At 51.1% G+C, this 23,092-nt stretch overlaps 2 protein-coding genes and 1 long non-coding RNA gene across 4 annotated transcripts in view; 1 reads left to right on the top strand and 2 right to left on the bottom strand.

Moving 5' to 3' along the window:
• LOC309642742 overlaps positions 1-8,182 on the bottom strand; it is a 335,590-nt gene extending 327,408 nt beyond the window's left edge. The window contains exon 1 of the long non-coding RNA XR_014253357.1: positions 7,482-8,182. This is a non-coding gene — a long non-coding RNA (uncharacterized lncRNA). The remainder of the gene's footprint in view (positions 1-7,481) is intronic.
• Positions 1-10,942, top strand: part of HK1 (hexokinase 1) — a 69,594-nt gene extending 58,652 nt beyond the window's left edge. For both annotated transcript variants that reach the window (XM_082424439.1, XM_082424438.1), the window contains 4 exons: positions 2,282-2,465; positions 4,330-4,485; positions 8,189-8,422; positions 10,056-10,942. In XM_082424439.1, the coding sequence (XP_082280565.1) occupies positions 2,282-2,465; positions 4,330-4,485; positions 8,189-8,422; positions 10,056-10,200 (719 nt within the window). In that variant the 3' untranslated portion in view covers positions 10,201-10,942. The remainder of the gene's footprint in view (positions 1-2,281; positions 2,466-4,329; positions 4,486-8,188; positions 8,423-10,055) is intronic.
• Positions 10,943-11,747: 805 nt separating this feature from the next.
• On the bottom strand, positions 11,748-22,511 carry TACR2 (tachykinin receptor 2). Its single transcript, XM_082424640.1, is given in 6 exon segments — positions 11,748-13,176; positions 16,087-16,157; positions 16,161-16,283; positions 16,909-17,059; positions 20,379-20,573; positions 22,138-22,511. Coding segments are annotated over 6 exon segments (1,116 nt in total). The 5' UTR covers positions 22,497-22,511; the 3' UTR covers positions 11,748-12,959.
• Positions 22,512-23,092: the final 581 nt, after the last annotated feature.

The following is a 23,092-nucleotide window of genomic DNA, read 5'->3' as shown; positions in this document are numbered from 1 at the left end:
TGAATGGGCTTAGGTGTGAAATGCAAAGCTAGAGTGACACAGCACTTTCTCTGCTTCCGGCCTGACCTCACCTTCCTGCCCAGAGGTCAGGCCCGCAAATGCCGGGGGACGGAGGTGGGGGGGGTCGAGGTAGGGGGTTCTCCTGCTGCCTTCAAAGTCACTCTTTCCTTCTGTCATCAGTTGATCTCTGCTCAGAACGCCCATGAGCAAGAAGTATAATTTACATGTTTTGGCTTTCTTTGCACCCCTTCCATTTCTGGGGCTCCTCTTCTCTCAGTTTTACACTTTGGGTGAAAGGGAGCCGAGAAAACAAAAATAATCCAGTTACGTTACCCGAAAACTGGGTTGGCTTCTTGGTGGGTGTCGAGCCAAAAGACACAACCAAACCAAAGATCAGAAGGAAGGCTTTATTACTTGCAGCAAGTAAAGAGAACACTAGGGATCTTTCCCAAAGCAATGTCTCCTCCAACAGAAAAATTGGGGAAGTTTTAAGCTAAGGGTACGTGCATATTCACGAAGGGGCTTAGGCAGAGGAGAATTCAGTATAGAATTGGGGCAAAGGTTGACAGAGTCCAGGCTTCAGTCGATTTAAGTCACGAGGGTCAGAAAAGGTCAACATCACCATCCCGTAGGTTCCACTTGATCTGGTGGTTGAGTGCCCAGCGGGGGTTTAAATTCTGCAAAACAGCTCAGGAAAGTGCTTCAGGCTAATCTTTACCACTGAAACAGAACTAGGAGTCTTTACAACTGATTTATTATCTTTGCTCTTGTTACTTCTCATGCCTGATAACAGTTTGTCCTTTTGTTCCCTTAAAATCATTATTACTGAGACCTGTTCAAGAGCAAGCCTTGCGGCCAGGCTTAGACCACAAAACGGCTTAGGCCAAAATGGCTTCTCTTATATCAAGAGAGTCATGCCTGTTTGTCTTTCTCTGGGGACTCCCTACCCTGTCTGCTTGCAGGTACACAGTCAGAAGCATCTGTGAATTCTACTTAAGTTTCTTTAAAGGGCATAAAGCAGCCAGAGCCCACTTGTCTAGCTGGTAGAGGTGTCCTTGTGTCCCTTAAGGATGTTGAAAATCCATCGACCTCTGTCTCCCGCCCAGGGTGGGTCCACGGTGCTCGAGGGCCTTGCGGCTGCAAGTGTGATCCCTGGCCAGCAGCATCAGGATCACCCGAGAGCATGTTAGAAATGCAGGGTCTTAGGCCTCACCCCAGACCTCCTGAATCAGAAGATCCATCTCAGCAGCTCCTCAGGGGATTCAGGTGTATGTTAAAATATCTGTGTGAGGGACTCCTTGGTTAGTTGATGGTTTTTAAATTTCCCGTCCATTCACTGAGACAAGGCCAGTGACCACAAATTTGGATGTCTGGAGATTAAATCTGCTGTGAAAGTTTCAGAACGCTTCCTCTCAGCATCTGTACCTAACTACTCCTAGTCGAGAACAGTAAACAGTTTGTGGTCCAGCCCTAGTCCTTGGGGGGCCACAGTCTGACTAGCCCTGCCCTGGGGAGGTCAGGGATGGAGATCAGAGGCTCCTGACCCCCTGGAAGCCGTTTGTCAGATTGTGTGTATACAGTGTAGGGCTGCACTCAGGGAAACGTCCCTTTTCTCAGGAGAATCATCAGACTTTCAAAGCGATCTGTGATACCAAAATGGTGAGGAACCTTGCTTTAGAAGGGCACCCTTGAGATGCTAAGGACACTGTCCTTCCCTGAACTAACGGTGGGCCTCATTCTGGAACACACAGTAGAGTTTATTCAGGCAGAGTCCACGGCCAAGTTTGATAAGAAAAGATAAATGGACATGCATGGTGGGATAGTAGACAACCGCTCCATGTAATATTTTATATGTATGTGTGTATATACGTATAAATACAGTATGTGTGTGTGTACGTATATGTGGAGAGAGAAGAAAAGAGAAACAGAAATATCCTTCCAGTCTGAATGCTGCCTAAACTTCCACCATTGAAAATACATCCCTTTGTTTGACCATCTTGTATTAAACATAGCCTTGCGTGGGCAGGTAAACACATGAGGCTCTCGGTGTTGACATCTTAGTATAAAGTAAGTTAATCAAATGCTCTGGGCAGTGTTAACTCTGACTTTGCCTTTATATTTTGAGATTTTCCTGGAAGACATTGGGAAAGTGAAGCTATTACTTTGTTCATCTCAAAAGCGTGCCCCTCTCTGTGGAGCCCCAGGCCCCAAGCCTAGCTGCAGCCCCCCTCCCCACTAAGCACGGTGGTGTGGCCATTCATTCTCCCCTCGTGTATTTCAGGGACGGGCAGCAATGCCTGCTACATGGAAGAAATGAAAAACGTCGAGACGCTAGAAGGAAACGAGGGCCGAATGTGTATCAACATGGAGTGGGGTGCCTTTGGGGACAACGGGTGTCTGGATGATATCAGAACGATCTATGACAAACTGGTGGATGAATATTCTCTAAACGGCGGGAAGCAAAGGTAATCCCACCTGGTGGAGGAGACGGGATGGGAGGGCATTCTGCCTGTTACAACGGAAGAAGTTTCTAGGAGTGGGGTTTGCACAAAGCCTGGAGACTGTGGTCCCTCAGGTTCACTCCTGACCTTGGCTTTTGGCCCAAGGAGAGCAGAGAACTTAGGGGTGGAGGGCGGCGGCAGCACATGGTACAGGATGGCCCAGGGTTGATGTCCTGTGCAGGTGCCTCTGGGGACAGGGTACCAGCGGCCACACCACTCCTCTCAGTGACCAGGTTTATCCTGGAACATTCTGGCCTTCTCATTGCTCTATGTTTCTTCCCCATCAGACTAATAGAAATCTGTTGGTCGGCAGGTTTTTGCCATGTTTAGTAGGACACACTTGACCTGCAGTTGTTAAGGGGCAAGGGAAATTAGGATGTTGCCAGTGGGAGTGGGGGGCTCCCCGTCACGGGTGAGGCAGAGGCCCGCCACCGCTAATTCCTCCTTTTCCCACGGCAGACCTCCTGCACCACCTAGTGGCTATTTGCACCTTTGCAGCTCGGGTGTCAGTGACCCTCCCTGAGATGGCAGTGTCCACCCTTCCCAGCATAGAGACAAATGACCCCTGTCTCAAGCTCCCAGGGATCAGGCCATCCTCTGCCATAGCCAAGACAAGGTGGTCCAAGCCGTGCCCCCAGGAACAGAATGAAGAGCTGGGGGTAATACCTCCCAAACATAAGTGATTCTCCAGCTAACCTCAAGATTTTTGTCTTTTCCAAATACCACCTATGCTTAATGTTTTTCTTTAAATCAGCTTGTATTCTTACGTTTAATGAGGGAGGAAAACCAATATTACCAAAAAATGGATATAGTGAAGAACAGCGTTATTTCAATCCTAGCTACTGTGCCTACCAACAGCTCTACAGGAAGACCCCCTTTGTTATAAGGGAGATCAGTAGGGGTTGGAAGGGGTTAGAGCCATATCAACATCAAACTTATCAACACCAAGGAGATGTCTCCTTGATGGAATGAAAAGGACTAGATGGGAATTGATGATAGTAGTGCTATTTCGTGTTTTTCCTGTGGACCACTCGAAGTCTTCTGGAGTATCCAGATTCCAGTGGAGTCGTGCCAGCTTGGGGACACTGGGATGGGATGTGTGCATGGAAGCATTTAAAGCCCTTGTCAGTTCTTGAGGCTCCTGAGCATGGAGAGGACAGGAATTAAAAGCCCCCAAGAACAGGTGACCCTCAGGGGTGTGGTGGCCGCCTGGGTCCTCCAGCCTGTGTGGCTTTATCACTCTGTGGGTACTTGACCAGCACTCTGGGTTTTGGCAAAACCTTCCAAAAATCTAGTGGGAACTTTCCCTGTGTTGTCGTGTTCCTTTAAGCCGTTTGCTGGTTCTACAGGTATTGATTGAGCACCTGACTGAGAGCAGCGCTGAGCTGTGCTGGGCCCTGGGACTCAAAGCTGAGCAAGACACACATTCTCTGTCGCCTCAAGGCTTTCGCTGCAGGGGTGCCAAGGGGTGGAGGACCTGTGTGTTCTGTGAAGGAGGGAGGGTGCTTGGGAGCTGAGATAGGCAGGGGGAGGACAGACCTCTTGGAGCAGTGCTGGGCAAGTTGAGAGCTGGGAGCTGGAGTGGGGTTTCGCCAGGCAAAGGCAGGGAGTCAGGTGAGGAAGAGGATGGTCCTGCTGGTACTTTCGCGTCTGATCCCGGGAGGGTTGGGGCTTCCTCAGTCCTTCCCGGTCTCACGCTCTGCCTCTGCTGGGGAGCACAGGGCTGGGAGCACGGGTTGGTGATGCCCGTGAGGCACAGTGAGGCGCCCGGGGTTACCGTGAGACCGCAGGCTTCAGAGAGACACCCAGTCCCCTCCTCTCGTTTCAGGTATGAGAAGATGATCAGCGGCATGTACCTGGGTGAAATCGTCCGCAACATCTTGATTGACTTCACCAAGAGGGGATTCCTCTTCCGAGGGCAGATCTCTGAGCCGCTGAAGACTCGGGGCATCTTTCAGACCAAGTATCTCTCTCAGATCGAGAGGTGAGTGGGCAGGGCCCTCCCTATTAGAGGTGGACCTGGCCAGGGGGCTGTGATGGGGGCAGTAGGCAACATAGGGGACATTTTGGCCATTTGTGAGGGTTTTCTTCTTCCTCTGGAGTAGTAGGCCCTGAGCAGTTGCATTTTGAAGTTCCATAATTTTACTATAAATCATTTCCTTTTATTCATCCTGTATGTTAGGGCATTATATTGATTTGTTTGAAATCATCCTGTGTGTAAGTAGGTTACATTTCAGGGTAGGAAAGGTGCATCACAGATATTTGTATTGAAGGACCATTGAGTCCAAAAGGGCCAAGCACCCCTGGTCTGGCCTCACCCTCTTTTCCTCTGAAAGGCAGCCTAGGATGCATAGCTCACTGCCCACCGTGCCCCACAGCGAGCTGCTTCTGTCTTCCTCCTGTTTTTCTCATGTAGAGTGAACATTTCATCTGTGCCTTTGCCATCTTCCACAGTGAGCTGTGAGAAGAGGTGGAAAAGTGCTCAGCAAAAGAGCTTGTGCAAAAGCCACCTTCATTTTAGAATGGTCATGATAGCAGCACTGATATGGGCTCGGCTCGGGTCTGCTCCTCGCTTTCACCCAGGCCTGGGTCTGTAACCTTCAGGTAAAACTCACTGCCCACCAGAACCCACGCGGTGAAGTGCTAGCTGCAGACAGCGGCCCTGCGGCACTGACCCTGGAGGACTTGAGCACGTGGAGTGATGGCATTTCACAGCTGCAGGGAGGGGGGCGCACCATGATAGGGAACCAAGTTCCCCACTGCTTTCTCTCCTCATTCTAAGTTCACCCAAGAGCCAAGTGTGGAAAATAGCCAGAAAAGAATGAGAAGAAAATATCAGTGAATATTTCCTGTTAACATTTTTTTATTGTGGTAGATAAATATAACATTAAATTTACCATTGTTACCATTTTGGAAGTGGACAGTTCAGTGGCATTAAGTACATTCACATTGTTGTTCAGCCATCGCCACCATCCATCTCCAGAACTTTTTCATCATCCCGAACTGAAATTTTGTACCCATTAAACACTAACTCCCCATTTCCCCCCTCCCCCCAGCCCCTGGCAACCACCCTTCTACCTTCTGTGTCTATGAATTTGACTCCTCTAGTGACTTCATGTAAGTGGAATCATATAGCATTTGTCCTTTCACATCTGGCTTATTGCACTTAGCATAATGTCTTCAAGGTGTATCCATGTTGTAGCACGTGTCAGAATTTCCTTGCTTTTTAAGGCTGAATAATTCCTTGTATGTATACACTACATTTTGTTTATCCATTCATCCATCCATGGACACTTGGGTTGCTTCCACCTTTTGTCTGTTGTGAATAATGCTGTTATGAACATGAGTGTACAAATACACGATCGAGTCCCTGCTTTCAATTCTTTTGGATGTATACCCAAAAGTGGAATTGCTGAATCACATCATTATTTTACTTATTTATTTGGAGGAACTGCCATACTGTTTTCCACAGTGGCTGCACCATTTTAACATCCCACCAGCAGTATATACAAGGGCTCCAACTTCTCCACATCTTCGCCAACACTTATTCTTTTCTGTTTTTGTTTTCCTTTTAATAATAGCTATCCTGGTGGATGTGAAGTGCTGGGGAAGGTCCTTTCAAGTGTGATAGCAAAGGGAGAGATCATAAAGAAAAAATTGCCAAATTTAGCTGCATAGTTTCTATAAGTTAAAAACAAAATCAGTCATCAAGCTTAAAAGACAAACAGAAAACTAAGGAAAACATTTGCATTATATATGCAAGATGCAGAGCATGGCATGGTGGGCAAGAGCTTTGGCAGGTCTGGTCTTGAGACCTGCTCTACCCCATTGGCTGTGAGCTTTGGGTGAGTTACTCGATCTCTCCGAGCCTCAATTTCCTCATCTTTAAAATGGGAATAATCATACATGGATCAGTTGGCTGTTAGGAGGAGGAATGAGGTGATGTATGTAAAGCACGTGTCACATAGTAAGTCCTCAAAAAAGGCTGACTGCTCTTACCACTGCTGTTGTGTTCATCATCAGTCATTGTCAACTCTTTCAGTTTAATGAGAAGGAGACAAATATCTCAGGAGAACAAGAGTTTTGGTATAAGGTAGTTCATATGGCCAGTAAACAAAAACAAAAACAGTAATCCTCACTAATAGAGAGGAGCACAGATTAAACCAGTGTGATGCCATTCTTACCAAATTGTCCAGTGTTTCTAATTTTTAAAAAAAATTTATTTACTTTATTTTTATTTTTGGCTGTGCTGGGTCTTCGTTGCTGTGCACGGGCTTTCTCTAGTTGAGGCGAGCGGGGCCTACTCTTCGTTGTGGTGCGTGGGCTTCTCGTTGCAGTGGCTTCTCTTGTTGCGGAGCACGGGATCTAGGTGTGTGGGCTTCAGTAGTTGTGGCACGTGGGCTCAGTAGTGGCTCGCGGGATATTCCCTGACCAGGGCTCAAACCTGTGTCGCCTGCATTGGCAGGCAGATTCTTAACCACTGCACCACCAGGGAAGCCCCTTTCCACTGGGGACAAGTAAGGCCAAATACTCTGTTAGAGACAGTAAATTGATACAACTTTCAGAAAGGCACTTGGCAATATGTATCAAAAACCTTTGACCGATAAATGCCCATGGACAGACAAATGGATAAAGAAGTTGTGGTACATATATACAATGGACTATTACTCAGCCATAAAAAGGAACAAAAGTCATTTGTTGAGACGTGGATGGATCTAGAGACTGTCATACAGAGTGAAGTAAGTCAGAAAGAGAAAAACAAATATCGTATATTAACGCATGTATGTGGAACCTAGAAAAATGGTACAGATGAACCGGTTTGCAGGGCAGAAGTTGAGACACAGATGTAGAGAACAAACGTATGGACCCAAGGGGGGAAAACCGCGGTGGGGTGGGGATGGTGGTGCACTGAACTGGGCGATTGGGATTGACATGTATACACTGATGTGTATAAAATTGATGACTGATTAAAAAACAAACAAAAAACCTTTGACCGAGAAATGTTATCCTAAGGGAAAAATCTAACTTGCACACAAAGACTTGTAAAGAGGAATGTCATCAGAGTGTTACTTTATGTTAGCAGAAAATTGCAAACAACTTAAATTTCTCTAAACTGGCTAAATAAATTATGGTCATCCCCAGAATAGAATACTATGGCAGCTTTTACCAATCTTGGTCTCAGATAAGGAGGTGGGAACTTGCTCAGATGTATGAAGCATGGAAGAAAGCAAGAAAGAAAACCATATATAAAGGACAAGCCCGCAGCATTGTTAATCAACTACACTGCAATATAAAACAAAAATTTTAAAATAAATAAATAAAGAACAAGCCTATTCACATATCAGAACAATGACATTGTTTAATGATATCCAAGAAAAATAGATTGGAAGGAAATATATTTAAACGTTAATAGTATTTTCCCCAGTGTTGGGATTGTAGATAGTTTTAATTTTCCAATTTTTTATTTTTCTAGATTTGCTAGTTTTTCTACAACTTAACATGTAATACTTTGGGGATCATTAAAAAAAATAGACAAATAAATGTTATTTTGAAGGGGAGAGAAAACCCCATGCCCCTTTTCGTGGATGAGTGCAGTGATTTGGGGCCGGCTCCTTTGGAGTCGGCGGCTTCTGTGCTGCTCTCGTGGGTCCTGCTTCATCCAGCCTCCTGGCTTTTGTCCCCCACAGCGACCGATTAGCGCTGCTGCAGGTCCGGGCCATCCTCCAGCAGCTTGGCCTGAACAGCACGTGCGACGACAGCATCCTCGTGAAGACCGTGTGCGGGGTAGTGTCCAAGAGGGCCGCGCAGCTGTGCGGCGCGGGCATGGCTGCCGTGGTGGATAAGATCCGCGAGAACAGGGGCCTGGACCACCTCAACGTGACTGTGGGCGTGGACGGGACGCTCTACAAGCTTCATCCGCAGTGAGTGGGGCTTCCGGTGGGGATGGGCGGAGCTTCCTGGGCAGGCAAGGCCCCTTTATGGCTATGAAACATCAGGATGTGATTCCCACCAGGAAAATTCCTCGCCAGGACACAGCCAACCTGCAGGCTGTGCGGCCAGGGTGGGGCTTGTCTGGGACGAGGAAATGAGCTGCTCTGAAGTTTACCTGGGATCCCTGGGGAGGTGGAGGAGCGGCTTCACTTGGCCAGCTCACAGCTGTGGCCTGGCATTTCCTGCTTTCCCCTCCCCCTGGGCCTCTCTTATCCAGGTGGGGAGCAGGAAAGGAGGTAAGGGTGGGCGTGGACTTACCCATCAGCCTGGCCCGGAGGTTGTGTTTGGTAAGCGGGAAGAGGGAGTGAAGGAAAGGGGAAGAGGGCCCACTGTCTTGTCCACCTGCTAAATCAGTTTGTCAAGAGCCTTGGAAGGCAGCGGTTTTGGCCCCGGGCTTTGTAGCAGGGAGGCGGGTGGGATATGACCTCCCTGACATTTTGGTCAGGTGTCCAACACCCCATGCTGGAGGAGGAGAAGTGAGCCCGTCTGCTCTTTGATCTACCACACATCCCAAAGCTTGGCTCTTACGAATAGAGAGACCATATTATTGTCGAAACGGAGGTACTTTTGCCAGTCAAGAGAGTGCTACTAATAATCACACTGGACTGTCCCCAGTAAACTGGGCCATTCACTCTACTTAAAAGCAACCTCACCCAACTCAGTGCAGGCATTGCCTGCCTACGTCATGGCTGTGGCTTGGGATGAAAGCATCTGCTCGGCTCCACGCCGACCTCTGTCTCTCTACCTTCATAGCTGTCCTCGTTGTCACTGTGGTTTAGAGCTAGGCTTTGGAGCCGCACATGGACACGCTTGGTTTTAATGTTGGTACCACCATTTAGGAGCTGTGTTCAGTGGCTTCATCTCTGCCAGGTCTCCTCTTCTTCATGGGAAAATGACCACCGGCAGGCCGGACATTACATATATAAAGTGTGGGACACCTAGTAGGTACCTAACAAAGGGGAGTCAGTATTACCTCTAGGACCCCCACTGCCCTGAGCATCCTCAGCCTGGCGCTATCTCATTTTCAGCACAAAATGCAAGAACCCAGAGTCACCTCTCATTTAGAGATTATAGTTCACGGGGGTGGGGGGCTCCCCCTCTTAGCTTCAGGTGCTGGGCTGGGGTCTCAGAGGGCTGCAGCTGGGGGTGGGTGATGTTCGTTTCCATGCAGCCTGCTGAGCTGACCCAGTGCTGGACCAGCTTGGCCCGCCTCAGTGGTCCACACCCAGGTCCCAGCACCCCTTCTTGGTTTTCGGTCCCCTCAGAGCCTCAGGCTTTGAGGATGGGAGCCGTCTGGGTGTGTTACTCATGCCATAGCCCTCAGAAGGTGTACAGAGCAGCTTGTTTTGGATTCTCCGTTGTGCCTCCCTGCTGCAAATTGTAACAGGACTGGCTGTAAACCCATTTTCTCCCAGCCATTCTCAATAAGCTGCAGCTGCTTCCAAGCAGCCCCTCCCATCTCGCTTCCCTCCTTATTGTTAGGGTGCTTCAGCGTCTTCAGGTGGGTCTGGCGTCTCTCCTCATATTCCTCTACCTACCCTTCTCTATTTTTGTCCTTTTTAGCTTCTCCAGAATCATGCACCAAACCGTGAAGGAACTGTCACCAAAGTGTAACGTGTCCTTCCTCTTATCCGAAGACGGTAGCGGCAAGGGAGCCGCCCTCATCACGGCAGTGGGCGTTCGGCTCCGGCAAGAAACGAGCAGCTAAGAGTCCTGGACCCCCAGCCTGCTGTCCTTCCAGCACTTCTCTCTTCAAGCAGCGACCCCCTGTTCTGCCCAGCGAGCTGTGCTGGGAGACGCCGGCGCCAGAGCCCGCCAGCACCACCGCGGGGAGGAAAACAGAAGCCAACTACTGGCGCATAACGTAGGGTACAAAATAGAGTGTGTGCTGTTGGTAATCTCCCTGACCTCCAGATCCCTCCTCACCTGCCCTGCCACTTTGCATGATTTGACTTCAGCCTGGTCGTACGTTCCCCACATGTGAAGTTTAGTGGCGTCCGTTTCTAACTTATGCATTCGTCCAACAGTTATTTATTGGCCCAAGATGAAAAGTCACACCATCTGACAGGCCTTATGGGCCTCCGCAGCCCGTCCTTGGGGATGTGTCCCCCGTGTGCAATGTATTATCACCAGCAGACACTGCCGGGACTCCTCCTCCCACGGGTGCCTCAGCCGCCGCTTCCTCCCGGCCCCACGCCCATTGCTGTCTGGTGTCCCATCAGGGCGTGTCAATGCCACTGAACTGTGTGTCTGTGGAACTGGTCATAGCCACATTGTGACAGTCTTGCATTCTGTCTGTCTTGGGGAGGGGAGGTGGGCAGTCCTGCGGGAAAGTGTCTTGTCTCCGTTTGGGTAAAACGAACCAATCAAGAAACAGTACGCTCATTGGAATTTCCCATCGCTTTTGTGAGCCATGTTGTATGACCTAGTAAACTTTGTATCAATTCAAAGACCCGAGTGATGCTTAATGGCTGGGGAGTGGGGAGGACATCGGGGGGATGTGGCAGAAACCAAACCCTGAGGGGTTTGGTGGCCTTCTGGGTCAGGGGCAGAGCTTGAAATGAAGGCTGTGTTCTTCAGCGTGCAGCCTTCTTTTGGCTTGAGGACTTCTGTACTCTCCCTGCAGAGGGTCAAGAAGTAGCCTCTCCCCTTCTAGCACCTGCCCTTCCAGTTCCCCACTCCAGCCCCGGGGGTCTACCCCAGGGAGGGACTCCTGCAGCCCCCGCCTCGACACCTCTCAGAAGGTAAAGGGATGGAAGGCCTCCGTCTTCCAATAGCCTGGCTTCCTCACTTGTAGTTGGAACAAAGCAAAAGTCAGCTTGGCTTTGCGGGGGCTGTTGGAAGCCCCATGAGAGGACAGGGCAACACTGGCCCTCCCTCCTGCTGTGCTAGAGCAGGTCCTGCCCCCATCACCCTCTCTGCCGACTCCAGGACGAAGGATGAAGAGATGCCCTGCCCTGAGCAGATGGAGCCTTGCAGCAGCCCAGGGTAGCAGGTTGCCGTCCTCTCCCCAACCCCCATGATAAGCGAACCCCTTCTGTGGGCCCTTGTCTGACCCTTTCACCCCTGCCCCACCGCGGTCTTGAGGGTGCCGTTCCACTCTGTGGCTGCCGTTTTGGATTCTCCCCCAGCCTGTCTGTGGACCCCACATCAGTCCACATTCTGGTACCCTGTGATTGAGGTGCGATGTGAGTCTCCCAGGCCATGACCACACTTCTGGTGGCTTTTCCCAGGACTGACTGCATGCTCCCTTGGTTTGGTGAGACCAGAGTCCCTTTATTTGTCACTGCCGGTGCCTATGACACAGTGATCTTGTGGAGAACACAGATAACATTGAACTCTAGGTGTGCATTTACAGTGTTACGTGATTCTTCTGGAGGGGCCGTGAGGTGGGAAGGGTGAGTCAGCAAGCAGGGTGAGGTGTGGACCGGGCTGGGCCTGGAGCTTTCTGGGAGACGGGACAGTGGGTGTTCTCTGCCTGCCACCTCCTTGAGCAGAAGTAAGGGTGAGGGCTGTGTCACTGACTTACGGAATTCAGGTCAAATGGCTGCCCTGGTAGTAATAAAAGTCACAGCTGCTGGTTGTGAAGCACTTCACCTGTGCTGGGCCTGCCAGTTTATAGGCATCACTCCCATCATCTTCACAGCATCCCTGTGAGGTGGTTTTGCCATTGAAAGAGAAAGGAGCTGAAGGTCATTGTGACTTGTCTGAGGCCACCCAGCTGAGGCTCCTTTTAACCACCACCTACACCAGGGTGGACCTGGGTTCTTAGATGCTAAGGCAGAGAAGCCCTGGATTGGCTCACAGGTTAGGGGCTTTGCAAAACAAGAAGCTTCTTTCCTTGTGTCTTTAGCCTCATAATAGGTCAGTGTCATGGTTGGGTGCTTCTGACAGGTGTGTTTTGTTTGGTTTATGCAACATTTATAAAAATGTGAGCTCAATTCAACAAACCTGGAAGTTTGACAAATTTGGATTTCTGGCTTCTCTTGAAAGGTTTGGAGGATCTGGCAACAGTGGGCTCCCAGCCACATGGCAGCATCTGTCCAGAGCTGATCGGCTGTTGTTCCCTTTGGATTCCTGTGCTCTCCAGTTTGCCACAGTCCCCACCCTTCCTTTTGCCCCAACACTGGAAGTCACTTACCTTTTATCATTATATCTACAGTTTTTCTTTTATACTGGATTCAGTTTACTCATTATGTTGTATGTCCCAGGGAGGCATTCGAGCTTGCAACTCCTGGATTAGATAAGTGTTAGCTCACACGGTCTTCTTTGACTTATTGGATCCCCTGAAGCACTGTCAGAGGGGTGGCTGGGAGATTCAGCACCCACTGCAGAGTTCCTGGCCCCATCTTGTTTTTCCATTGGTGTACTGAAGGGAGAGGCATGGGCCAAACTTTCCGATGTGGTCCTCTCAACTGGCTACTTCTCCAGGGTGCTAAGCCTCCCCCTGCAGCCAGGCACAAGGGTTCAGGGGTCAGTAGACACTTCAGCTTGCAGACTTCCAGCCTGCCCATTGGCAGCCCCAGAGGGGGCCACATCCCCAGCCACGACCAAAGTCTCTTTAGTGTGACACCTGTTGACCCTCGTGGAAAGGGATGAGGTGTGAGTCCGCTCAATCTTGTCCTTCTCAGTTGGCGTGACCCATGGGCAGCAACGGAAAGCAAGCCGGAATCCAGAGCGAAACCTGGGGGATGGAGGGTCATCTTGAGCAACGGAGTGAGGGCGACAGTTATGGGAACTGTCCTGTGGCCGCTCCCACCTCCAGGAGCCGATCTCTCCTCCAGAGGAAAGTCGCTGCCTCGCTCCTAAGAGCTCAGGGTCTCTGGGGAGACACGTTCTGTAGTGGATTTGGTTTTTGGAAACAACCAGAAGTAATCTGGAGCTAAGTCCAAGGACTGAAGTGAGCCGAATGAGACCGCTTGCTATTACAAACAAACAAAAATAAACCAAGTACAGTTATAAAGACACAACAGATTTTCTTGTTCGATTTGTTAATTGGCTTCTAAAGGAGTATGCAAAGAGGATTCTTAAAAACTTGGGGCTTTGGCAATGTTGGGTAGAATACAGATGCTCCCCCAAGGGGACAGCTTTGAAAGAAAATATACACATGGAACTACTAAGTTTTAGTACATTTGCTTAAAAAATAAACAACTTTCCCCAAGGCAGCAAAGAGGGTCCACCTGTAAATTGGAGATCCGAGGAAGCAGAGAGTGACTGGAAGAAATGAGAAAGAGCTGGCAGAAAGAGGACACTGGTCTGTCAGGAGCAGAAACAGATGAGACCCTGTGTGATGCGGAGGGAGGGAAAGAACTATAATATGGTCTGTTCCCAGGAGATGCAGGGTTCCGAGTTTCAGAAGAGCAGGCCTGACTTTGGTTCTTCCCCCTGTAGCTCTAAAGGTTCCATGGTGCAGCCCAATAAATGCCTTTATTATGGGAGCTTCATGGCCTCTGCCCACACTCAGCATGTCCCAACCCGAGCTCCCCATCCTCTTCCCCCCACACCCCCGAAGCCGTCCTCGTCACAGTTCCTGACAGCTGACCACTCTGTCCTTCCACTAGTTCAGGCCAAGAACCTGGGGTCATCCTTGACTCCCTCTCCATCAAATTCTGTTGGGTCTACCTTAGCAATCTCCGGACTCTGACCACTTCTTACATGTCTAAACCCACCATCTCTCGCCTGGATTATTGCACCTGCCTAACCATCTCCCTGCCTCCCCCACCTTGCCCCTCTGTGGTCCAGTTCCAACACAGCTGCGAGACTGATTCTTTTAAAAGGGAATCAGAGCATGTGTTTCCCCCGCTCAGAACACTGCAGGGCTCCTCATGTCAGAGAACCAGCCCAAGTCCTTACCTTGACCACAGGGCCCTTGCCTTGGCTGTTCCCTCTGCCTGGAATTCTTGTCCAGACACCTACAGGGCCCACTCAATCCTCAAGTCTTTGCTCAAAAGACCCCTTAGTAAAGCCTACCCTGACCATCCTGTAAAATCGCAGCCCTTATGTCCACTACTTTCCCCAGCACTTCCTGTCCTCTCTTACCCAGCTCTAGTTTTTCTTTTTTCTATAGGATTTATCACCTAATACACACTGTATTATTTACTCATTACATTTGCTTATTGTCTATCTCCACCTCCCCACTAGAGGGTCAGCTCCCCGAGGATAGGGATCACTGTTTTTGTTCACTGGGGTATCCCAAGGGCCTGGAACAGTGCCGGGCACACACAGCCACTGGTGAACATTTTCCGGAAGAATGAAAATTCCGCCAGGAATACCAGTCTTCAGAGCTAGTGTCATCAAATACTGAACGATTCAGGAGTTGTAGAGCCCTGGGGTGTTCAGACTCCCAGGGACTGTGTCTCTGGGTAGCAGGAGAGTGACCAATGCACAGACACAGAAGGCTGGGAGCCCCTCCCTGATGTGACAGTCCCTGTCTCCAAGTTCTTACTCCTACAACTGCATGCAAGAGAAATGATGAGATTATAGGCCTTGGAGACACATGGAATTCCTGCTGCATGAATTTAGGAGCGTCTTCCTTTTGGAGGCTCACTTTCCTCATCTGTAAAATGGGGATAACACCTCCCTCCCCTTATATACTTGCCTCTCAGGAGACAATGGAGGGTTCTGGCAGCCATTAAACAGTCAAAAAAAAAAAAAAAATTACAGTCTCTTACTTCCTTCTGGCCTGCCCCGGGTGGGATGTCTGAGCAACAAAGATCCTACTGACATTATGAGTGGCCTGGACGTGTGGGCAGGGAGGTGATAAAAGATGCTCAGGGCCAACCTCACCCACATCATTGCCTCGTGAAGGCCAGGACTCAGTGTCCACCTCTCATCTCCTCTTACCTGGCTCCACCGTCAAGGCTTTCTGAGGCTGAACGACTTGCTCTGCAAGCGGGACTCCTGGGCTGGGGCTCCTGCCTGGCCCAGCACCTCCTCACCTGTGCAAGTGCCCCTGAGGAAATGCCAGCCCCTCTCTGGGACTACACTTCTCTAGAAGTACAAGGGCTGGGGGGAAGTGAGAACTTGGCTCCTTCCTTTCTGGCAGTCTCTGCCAAGGTCACTTCCTAGCTGCCCTGAAAGCCCCTTCTGTGATCTTCCAGGGAGCAACCTGCTCCCCGTCTAGTCTTGGCCCCAGGCCTCAGGTTGAGTGCTTCGTTCTGCTGGGGCTGGCGCTGTTCTCCTCGCCCAGGGACAGTCCTCAGTTCTTCCTCAGTGTAGGAAGCTCTTAAAACCATCAGTCCCTCCCTCCTCTACCTGGCTCCTTCCTTCCGCCCTCTCTGGCTGTCCTTCTTCCTCTCTCCCCCTCCCTCCATCTCTCTGTCCCTCCCTCCTTTCTTCTCCTTGTCCCAGATGCAGCCCCCAGAAGACAGAGCAGGAGCAGACAGACGTGAGAGCTGTGGCCTGGGCAATGGGGCAAAGCTTTGGGGAGGAGGTGGGGCTCAAGCTAGGCCTGGACCCAAGGGAGGATTGTGCTGGGGGCTCCCTGGGAGGATGGTAATCCCATGGTGGCGGGGATGGGTGGGCACAGGCTCAAGCTGTGCAGGGGAGTCCAGATGGAGCCAGGCTGAGGAGAGGGGCTGGGGTGAGGGCTCACCTGTGGTTGAGGCAGCAATAAATGATGGGATTGTACATGGTGAAGCTCATGGCCAGCCAGAAGAGCGCCAGCTAGACCTGCTGGATGAACTTGTGGCAGTAGATGTCCTCCTGGAAGCTGCCCAGGATGAAGTAGAGGTGGTAGGGCAGCCAGCAGATGGCAAATGTCACCACCACTGGCACCATGGTCTTCACAAACTGGTCCAGGAGAGATGCAGGTCACTCCTCAGCCTGGAAGCCCCAAGCCCCAGTTTTCCCGAGGGGAAGCACGAGGCACCTCTCGTGCCAGCCTGAGAAGCCCTTAGTAAGCAGGCCCTGTCTACCTCCACAGGCTCAGGCCCCTAGAGCTTCTGCTACCCAGACACTCCTGGGCCTTCCACATCGGGGCTTTTGCTCAGGCTGGTGTCTCTGTCCACACTGCTGTCTTTCCTTTGAAGTCCTCACTCCTCAAAGCCCAGCTCGGTGGCCATCTCCTCTAAAAGGCATCTTGGATCCCTCTTAGAGCAGAGCAGCTCCCCTCCCTGGAGAGTGGATGAGCTCTCGTTCCTAACCCCATCCTTAGAGGAGACCATGCCAGCTACGGGTTCTGAGGTCTCCCTCTCCCTGAAATCTGCGTCTGCCACAGCCCGAAGACCAAAGCAAGTCCGCCCGCCCGGGAAGAAGGAATGAAGGTTCTGGCCAGGGACTTGGGACAAGGGCAAGTTGCAGGTGGAGTCTATCCTCCGCGGCGCCCTCTAGGGGACGTGCCCGGAATGGCTGATCCCGAGGCGGGGGCCAAACTTCCGGCCCCGCCCCCCGCCCCCTCCCTGACCCCGGAGTTCACCTTCTTGGCCTGCAGGTGGCGCAAGTTGGCGCCATGCGCCTCGTACCCTGGGACAGTGCGTCTCCAGAGCGTGAGGCCGATGACACTGTAGGCAACGAACATCACCACGAGAGGCAGGAAGTAAAAGAGGGCTATCACCGCGAGGTGGTACCTGGAAGGAGAGTCAAGGGCCTGGGCACGGGGCGACCTGGGGGCGACTCCAGCATCCGCCAGCACTCAATCCCCAGGACCTTGCTGACGCCCCTGAGCTGTCCCTGGCGGGCTACCCTGGGCCACCTCCCAAGGCCTTGGTTTGATAAAAAAAAAAAGGAGTAAAAAAAAAAGAAGGGCAAACTGGCTAGCACATGTGCCCAATGAGAGTTTCCCCTGCCGCAAAAGGGACACCTGTGTTAGCTCTGAGTCCTTCCAAGTGACAGACAAGTTACCAAACAAGGAAATAAATAGGAACGAAAAAGTTAACCAAGCAATACATTTGTTTAAAATTTAAAATGCCAGTAAGCACAAAGGAGGAAGTAAAATTATGTATCTCACCCCCACCACTGTTAATGATTTGGAATATTTCTTCCAGAATCATGTAATATAGGTGTATATGTATATGCACATATGTATTAGATAGATTATGTATATCTTCTATATCTGCATCTGTCTGTCTAGATAGATTTCCTAGAGTTGATATGGTTCTATCCTGCACTAACATCCCTAGCAGGGAAGGGGGCAGTGGAGACAGGCCACACTGTACATGCTAGTGGAGCATCTCTTCCCGACCATGAGCATTTGGTTGGGAACATGGCTCACATCTGCAGATACTCTTTCACACCACCTGTAAGCAAGTGGCCCGGAACACCATTGATGGCGCTCATCCAGTCCCCGTGGAGGACACCCGGGGCTGTGTTGAGGCCTTCTCATTTCCTTTTAGAAAGATGCATGCTGCCCATTCTGGTTTCTGAGCGATGCTGTAGCCTCTCTCTGACAAGGCCCAAGCAGGAGCATCCGGTGAATGGACCCAAGACCCCTGGCCCTGTCATGTGACCTTTTTCTAGGAGAACAGAGGTGTACCCAAGCCCCTCCTTTCTTCCCCGTGTGCCAGCCTTGCTGGGTCCCTTTCAAGAGGTACTGACACCTGAAGGGAGGGGAGTAGGTGGCTCCAGCAAATCTCTTCCCTAAAGCCTGAGTTTAGAATTCGGCTTGCTTGCTCTTTTGGCAAGCATGCTAATTACAAAAGGTTTGGGGTCTCCTCGACTCCCTGATCATCATCTGTCCTAGTGTGGAGCAGGTGAGGCGGGAGGAGCAGCCAGGAGCCAGGCCCTTGTACCTTACCTTCATTGTGAGGTCACAGAGTGTCTGAGATAGACAGACCTTGAGGATCAGCAGGGCCACCTGTCTCAGCATCCAGAGTGGGAAAATGAGGCTCAGAGAGGCACAGGAAGTGTGTGTCCTGTGAAACAGCTCTATACGGACTTAACACACAAATGATTTCCCTTCCACTGAGGGTCAGCCCTGTGGAGTCAGAAGAACTGGGTTCTTGCCTAGCCTCTAATTTAAAGCGTGACCTTGGGCAAGTCAGATCTCTCCCTCAGTCTGTTTCCCCATTTGTAAAACAAGGAGTTAATCTCTACCATCCTTCCCAAGTATGAGTGACGCCTTTCTGTTGCCTCATTCTTTCTTGGCTCGGTTCAGGATAGGAATTCACTCTGGGCTAGGTTCCCACACAGAAGGGAGTGCCAAGGAGCTTTGGGAGCCATCTTCTAGGGCCTGCCAGAATCTCATAGCCTGGACTGCCTTTTTTTGTATTTTGATTTGGGGAGCATATGTGCATTTTCCTAGATTCCTACACACACAGGATGTGAGCCTGTACGGATGGAGCCCCCAGTCTAAATCTCAGAAGCTCCCCAACCCAAGAACAAATAATATATTCTTACACACGAGAAACCAGGCTTTTCCCCAAATCCTCTCAGAATTCGAAGTAGCACCAAAGTATGGCCTTCCTAGCCCACCTCTGCCCTCCTGTTTTCCCCTGTTGCCTGAATCAGAGTCGGAAATCACCATCCCCAGAAAGGTGGTGGTTGGTACCTTAAATTCTTACTGGTCCCCACCTCAGAGAGAAAAGCTCACTGTTAAGGTGGAGAAACACCGCCCCGCAGTGGCCAGTCAGGAAATGTTCTGCTCTCCGCCCCTCCCCAAAGCCAAGAAGGGGGCGGGTCCCTACGTGGACTCCGCCCTTGGAGCCGTGAGTCCCGAGAACGTGGGCTAGGGAATGAGGGCAGAGACCCAGGGCAGCAGTTTCCCGGGAAACTCAGCAGTAGCCAGGAACAGGCTTCTCAGAGGAATGGCGCCTTCCCCGAAGGCCGCAGCGTGGCGCTCTCTGGCTGGTACTCGGGACGGGAGGAGACCAGGTAGGGGCGGGCGTTGGGGGAGGAGTGTTAAAGGAAGCGGGGGAGGGAGTTGAGTTGTCGCTGTGATCTGGCGGCTCTGGGCTCAGAGCGTGCACATCCTCATGCTTGGGGCAGCTGGGCTTTTCTTGGACTAAATCTGACAGGTTTGTTTTCGTTTGTTCCCCGTTTAAACTACCACCTACTGGGCGCCGGTTCTGTGCCAGGCACCGTGCTAAGTTGCCTCAGGTACATTTTCTCTTCTGTGTTCACAACAACCCCTGAACAAGGTTCTCTTACTAATCCCCTTTAAGAGAGAAGGAGCCAAAGGGTCAGAGAGGTTAAGTGACTACAAAGGGTCCTACGGCCAGCAGGGGACAGCGCAGGGCTCCAACTTGACTACTGTCTCCAGAACCTCAACCAATTCTTTATCCTCTACCACCAACCCCCGCCGTGCTTGGGGATGACAAAGCCACACCCGCCGTGAGAACTGGGCAAACTGACTCCCAGAAAGGGAAAGGACTTACCCAGGGTCACCCAGCAGCTGCACCATGCCTGGGTTCTGTTTTCTCCCCCCATCCCCCAGCCCACGGTTCCTGCCTCAGCTCAAGTCCACTCCAGGCTCCTCCTGAAAACATCCCAGGCTCTGGCACCTGCGCTTTCTTTCTGTCTCGGTACCCTGACATGTGCCTTATTTAAGTAAGAGTGGTGAGGAGATTGGGCTCTGAAGCAGGACTGCCTGGATTTAAATCTTCGATTTACCACTTACTAGCTGTGTGGTCTTAGGCACATTACTTAGGTTTTTTAAGTGCCTCAGTTTCCTCATCTGAAAAATGGGAATAATAATACATACATACCCATATTGTTAGGAGAATCCAGTGGGTTCATATATGTAAAGTACTTAGCCCAAACCTGACATTTAGTAAGTGCTAAGTGTTACTTTTAGTTGATACTGTACTCACATAATCCCCAGTTCACTCACAGACACACGTGCACACCCATGCATACACACTGCACATGTGTACGTGCACATATGTGCATGCACGTACACACATGCACGCGCGCACACACACACCATGCTCTCCCACCCCCAGGCCTTACAAAAGGTGCATCTTGCCGCCGCTGTCTTCGGGCCAGGCCACCACGCGCTTGGTGGCACCCTGGTCCATGGTGATGGTGGAGTAGAAACACTGGGGGAAGGCGAGGGCCAGGGCCACCAGCCAGATGCCAGCAATTACTGTTCTGGTGCTGGGGGCCGAGAGCCGTGGCTGGAAGGGGTGGACGATGGCCATGTACCTGTGAGCAGAGGGCGGTGTGAGTGGGGGGTGCCCTCCCGTCAGACCAGCCCAGATCTGCTAGTCCCATTCCCCGCACCCTGGCTGATGACCTGCAGAGAGCCAGCTGGGCTGGTGCTCTCCCACAGCCATGTGGAACACTAGCGCCCTAAACGCCAGCCCACCCCACCCCCTTCCACCACATGGCCTCCCTCTGAGCGCGGATGTGCTCTCGGATGGCCACAAGAGAGCGGTGTGGCCACACCGGCAGTCCATCTGGGGCCTTGTCCTGAAGCTCAGCCCTGCCGAGTTCCCCAGCCACACAGCCTGTCTTCCGTTCAGAAACCTTAACAGAGCCCAACGGTCTCCTGGACAAAGCCCAAAGCAGCTGCCCACCAGCTTTCTGCAGTGGAGGAACTGCTCTACATACGCCTAAATGGCTTTGGTCCTAGATGACCCCCAGGCCTTCCTCCCTGGGATTAATCTGAACCGTGAGACCAGGCCAGAACAATAGGACGCAGCTCAAATCCCACTCTCACAATAAAGCTGATCCTGACACCCTATCTAACACTACAACCTGCCCTGCCCCAGCACACATACCCTAGTGCCTCGGATCCCCTTTCCACTTCCTGATATTTTTCTATAGCACTCATGACCTCAAAATACAACATATAATTTATTTAGTCTTGTGTTTATTATTTAAATTCTCACTAGGGCAGGCATCTTTATCTGTTTCTTCCCCCAATGCCCATAACAGTATCTGTACATAAGTAGGCATTGAACATAAGAATGAATGAAGAAATGAATGGACGAGTCTCCATTATTACCATCCTGACCTGAGCCACCATCCTCCCTCACCTGGGTTATTATTCAGTGTCCTCCTGCCTGGTCTCCTGGCTCCCACCCTGCCCTCTACAGTCTGTACTACCCACCCTCCACCCAGCCTTTAAAATGGAAGTTCCACGAGACCATGATTTTGGGACTCTTTCCCCCCTGGTGTTTATTCCCCAGTGCCTGAAACAGTGCCTCAAATACCCGAGTGAATGAAAAGAAAGTCTTCGGGGACTTTCAGATCTGCTGACTAATCACTCCTCCACCCCTCCACCCCTCCTGCCCCCACCCCATCCCCGTCAGAATGTCACAGTCTGCAGCCCCAGAGAGCAGCAACAGGGAAGTAATTGGCCCCATCTTAATTATATAGTAACTGCATGCAGTGTTAAAATTTCCCCTCATATAATATATCTAGGAGTAGGATGACAATATAAGCAATTTCCTTTCAGTAAAACAAAGATCAACTCCAGAGAAGAACACTTCAGAAGGTCCCTAAAACACCGTTGGTCTTCCCCTGTAGCCTTGAACAGCCATCTAGTGCAAAGTTCTTCCTTGTGTCTAACCTTAACCTTACTTGCTTCGGTTCCACAGGCCCCTGTCTTCCAGATGCATAGTTTAGGATCACGATCAGGTTAGGAGGCAATTAATCCACTGGGTTCTACCCTTAACTTGCTGTGTGACTGTGGGCAAGTTACCAGCCCTGTGTGAACCCAGAAAAGCGAGCCGACTCCCTCCCCCAAGCTGCCCCCTCTTGCCTGTCTGTGGCGATGGCGGTCATGGAGTAGATGCTGACAAACATGGCTGTGATGGGGAAGAGGTTCTGGAAGTAGCAGAAGACACGGCCAAAGTACCAGATGTTGTGGCTGGCGTAGATGAAGTTGAAGGCTGAGTTGAAGGCGGCCATGCAGAGGTCAGCCAGGGCCAGGTTGACAGTGAAGTAGTTGGTGACCGTGCGAATCCTCCGATGGGCCAGGGTGATCCAGATAACCGCAGCACTGGCTGCTGCCCACAATGCCAGCTGCCAGCCAGGCATGGAGAAGGCTGTGATATCCGTGGTGTTGCTCTCAAGGCCAGACGAGATGTTGGTGTCAGTCACCGTGGCACAGGCTCCCATGGCTGCCTCTGGGTCTGGGACAACAGTCTAGCTCCGTGGCTCCTTCCGGGCCCTGGTGCCCTGCCAGATATGCTGTAGAAGACAAATCCTCTTTGGTGCATGAGTATGGGGGAGCGAGGGGAGCATTCCTGTGCAAAGCCAGGCACACCTGGGGAGCCGGGGGGCACTCCCAAGCCTCAAGCAAAGATGAGTTAGGCTGAGCAGAGAGCCGGGTCCAGAGCCATTGGCATTTTACATTCCCATGTCCTGGCCAGACTTCTCCAATGTCATGTGGACATCTAGAATCCAAGACACGCTTTCAGAGCGAGAGACATCCTTATAAATCATCAGTCAACCCCTTTGCTGCAGAAATGGAAAAACAGATTCCAAGAGGGGACCAGCCCAGGTCACACAGTAAGTTGGTGATAAAGCCAGGACTCAAACCCAGGTCCCTCCTAATGCAATTCAGGGAACATTCTGGATCAGATGCACACACAGCAGCCGTCTTTGGATTCCATAGGTCAACTGCACAGCAGGCTCTCTCTCCAGGCGTTGGGGTGCAGGCAGGGCTGCCAGCCCGTGGTTGCCACCCTGCTGCTCTCTGGGCGGGGCATGCT

This window comes from Balaenoptera physalus, assembly GCF_965194825.1.
Source record: "Balaenoptera physalus genome assembly, chromosome: 14".
In the NCBI taxonomy this organism is placed as follows: domain Eukaryota; kingdom Metazoa; phylum Chordata; class Mammalia; order Artiodactyla; family Balaenopteridae; genus Balaenoptera; species Balaenoptera physalus.
Note: the sequence above shows the minus strand (reverse complement) of the source record. Positions and strands in the feature narration are given on the sequence as shown.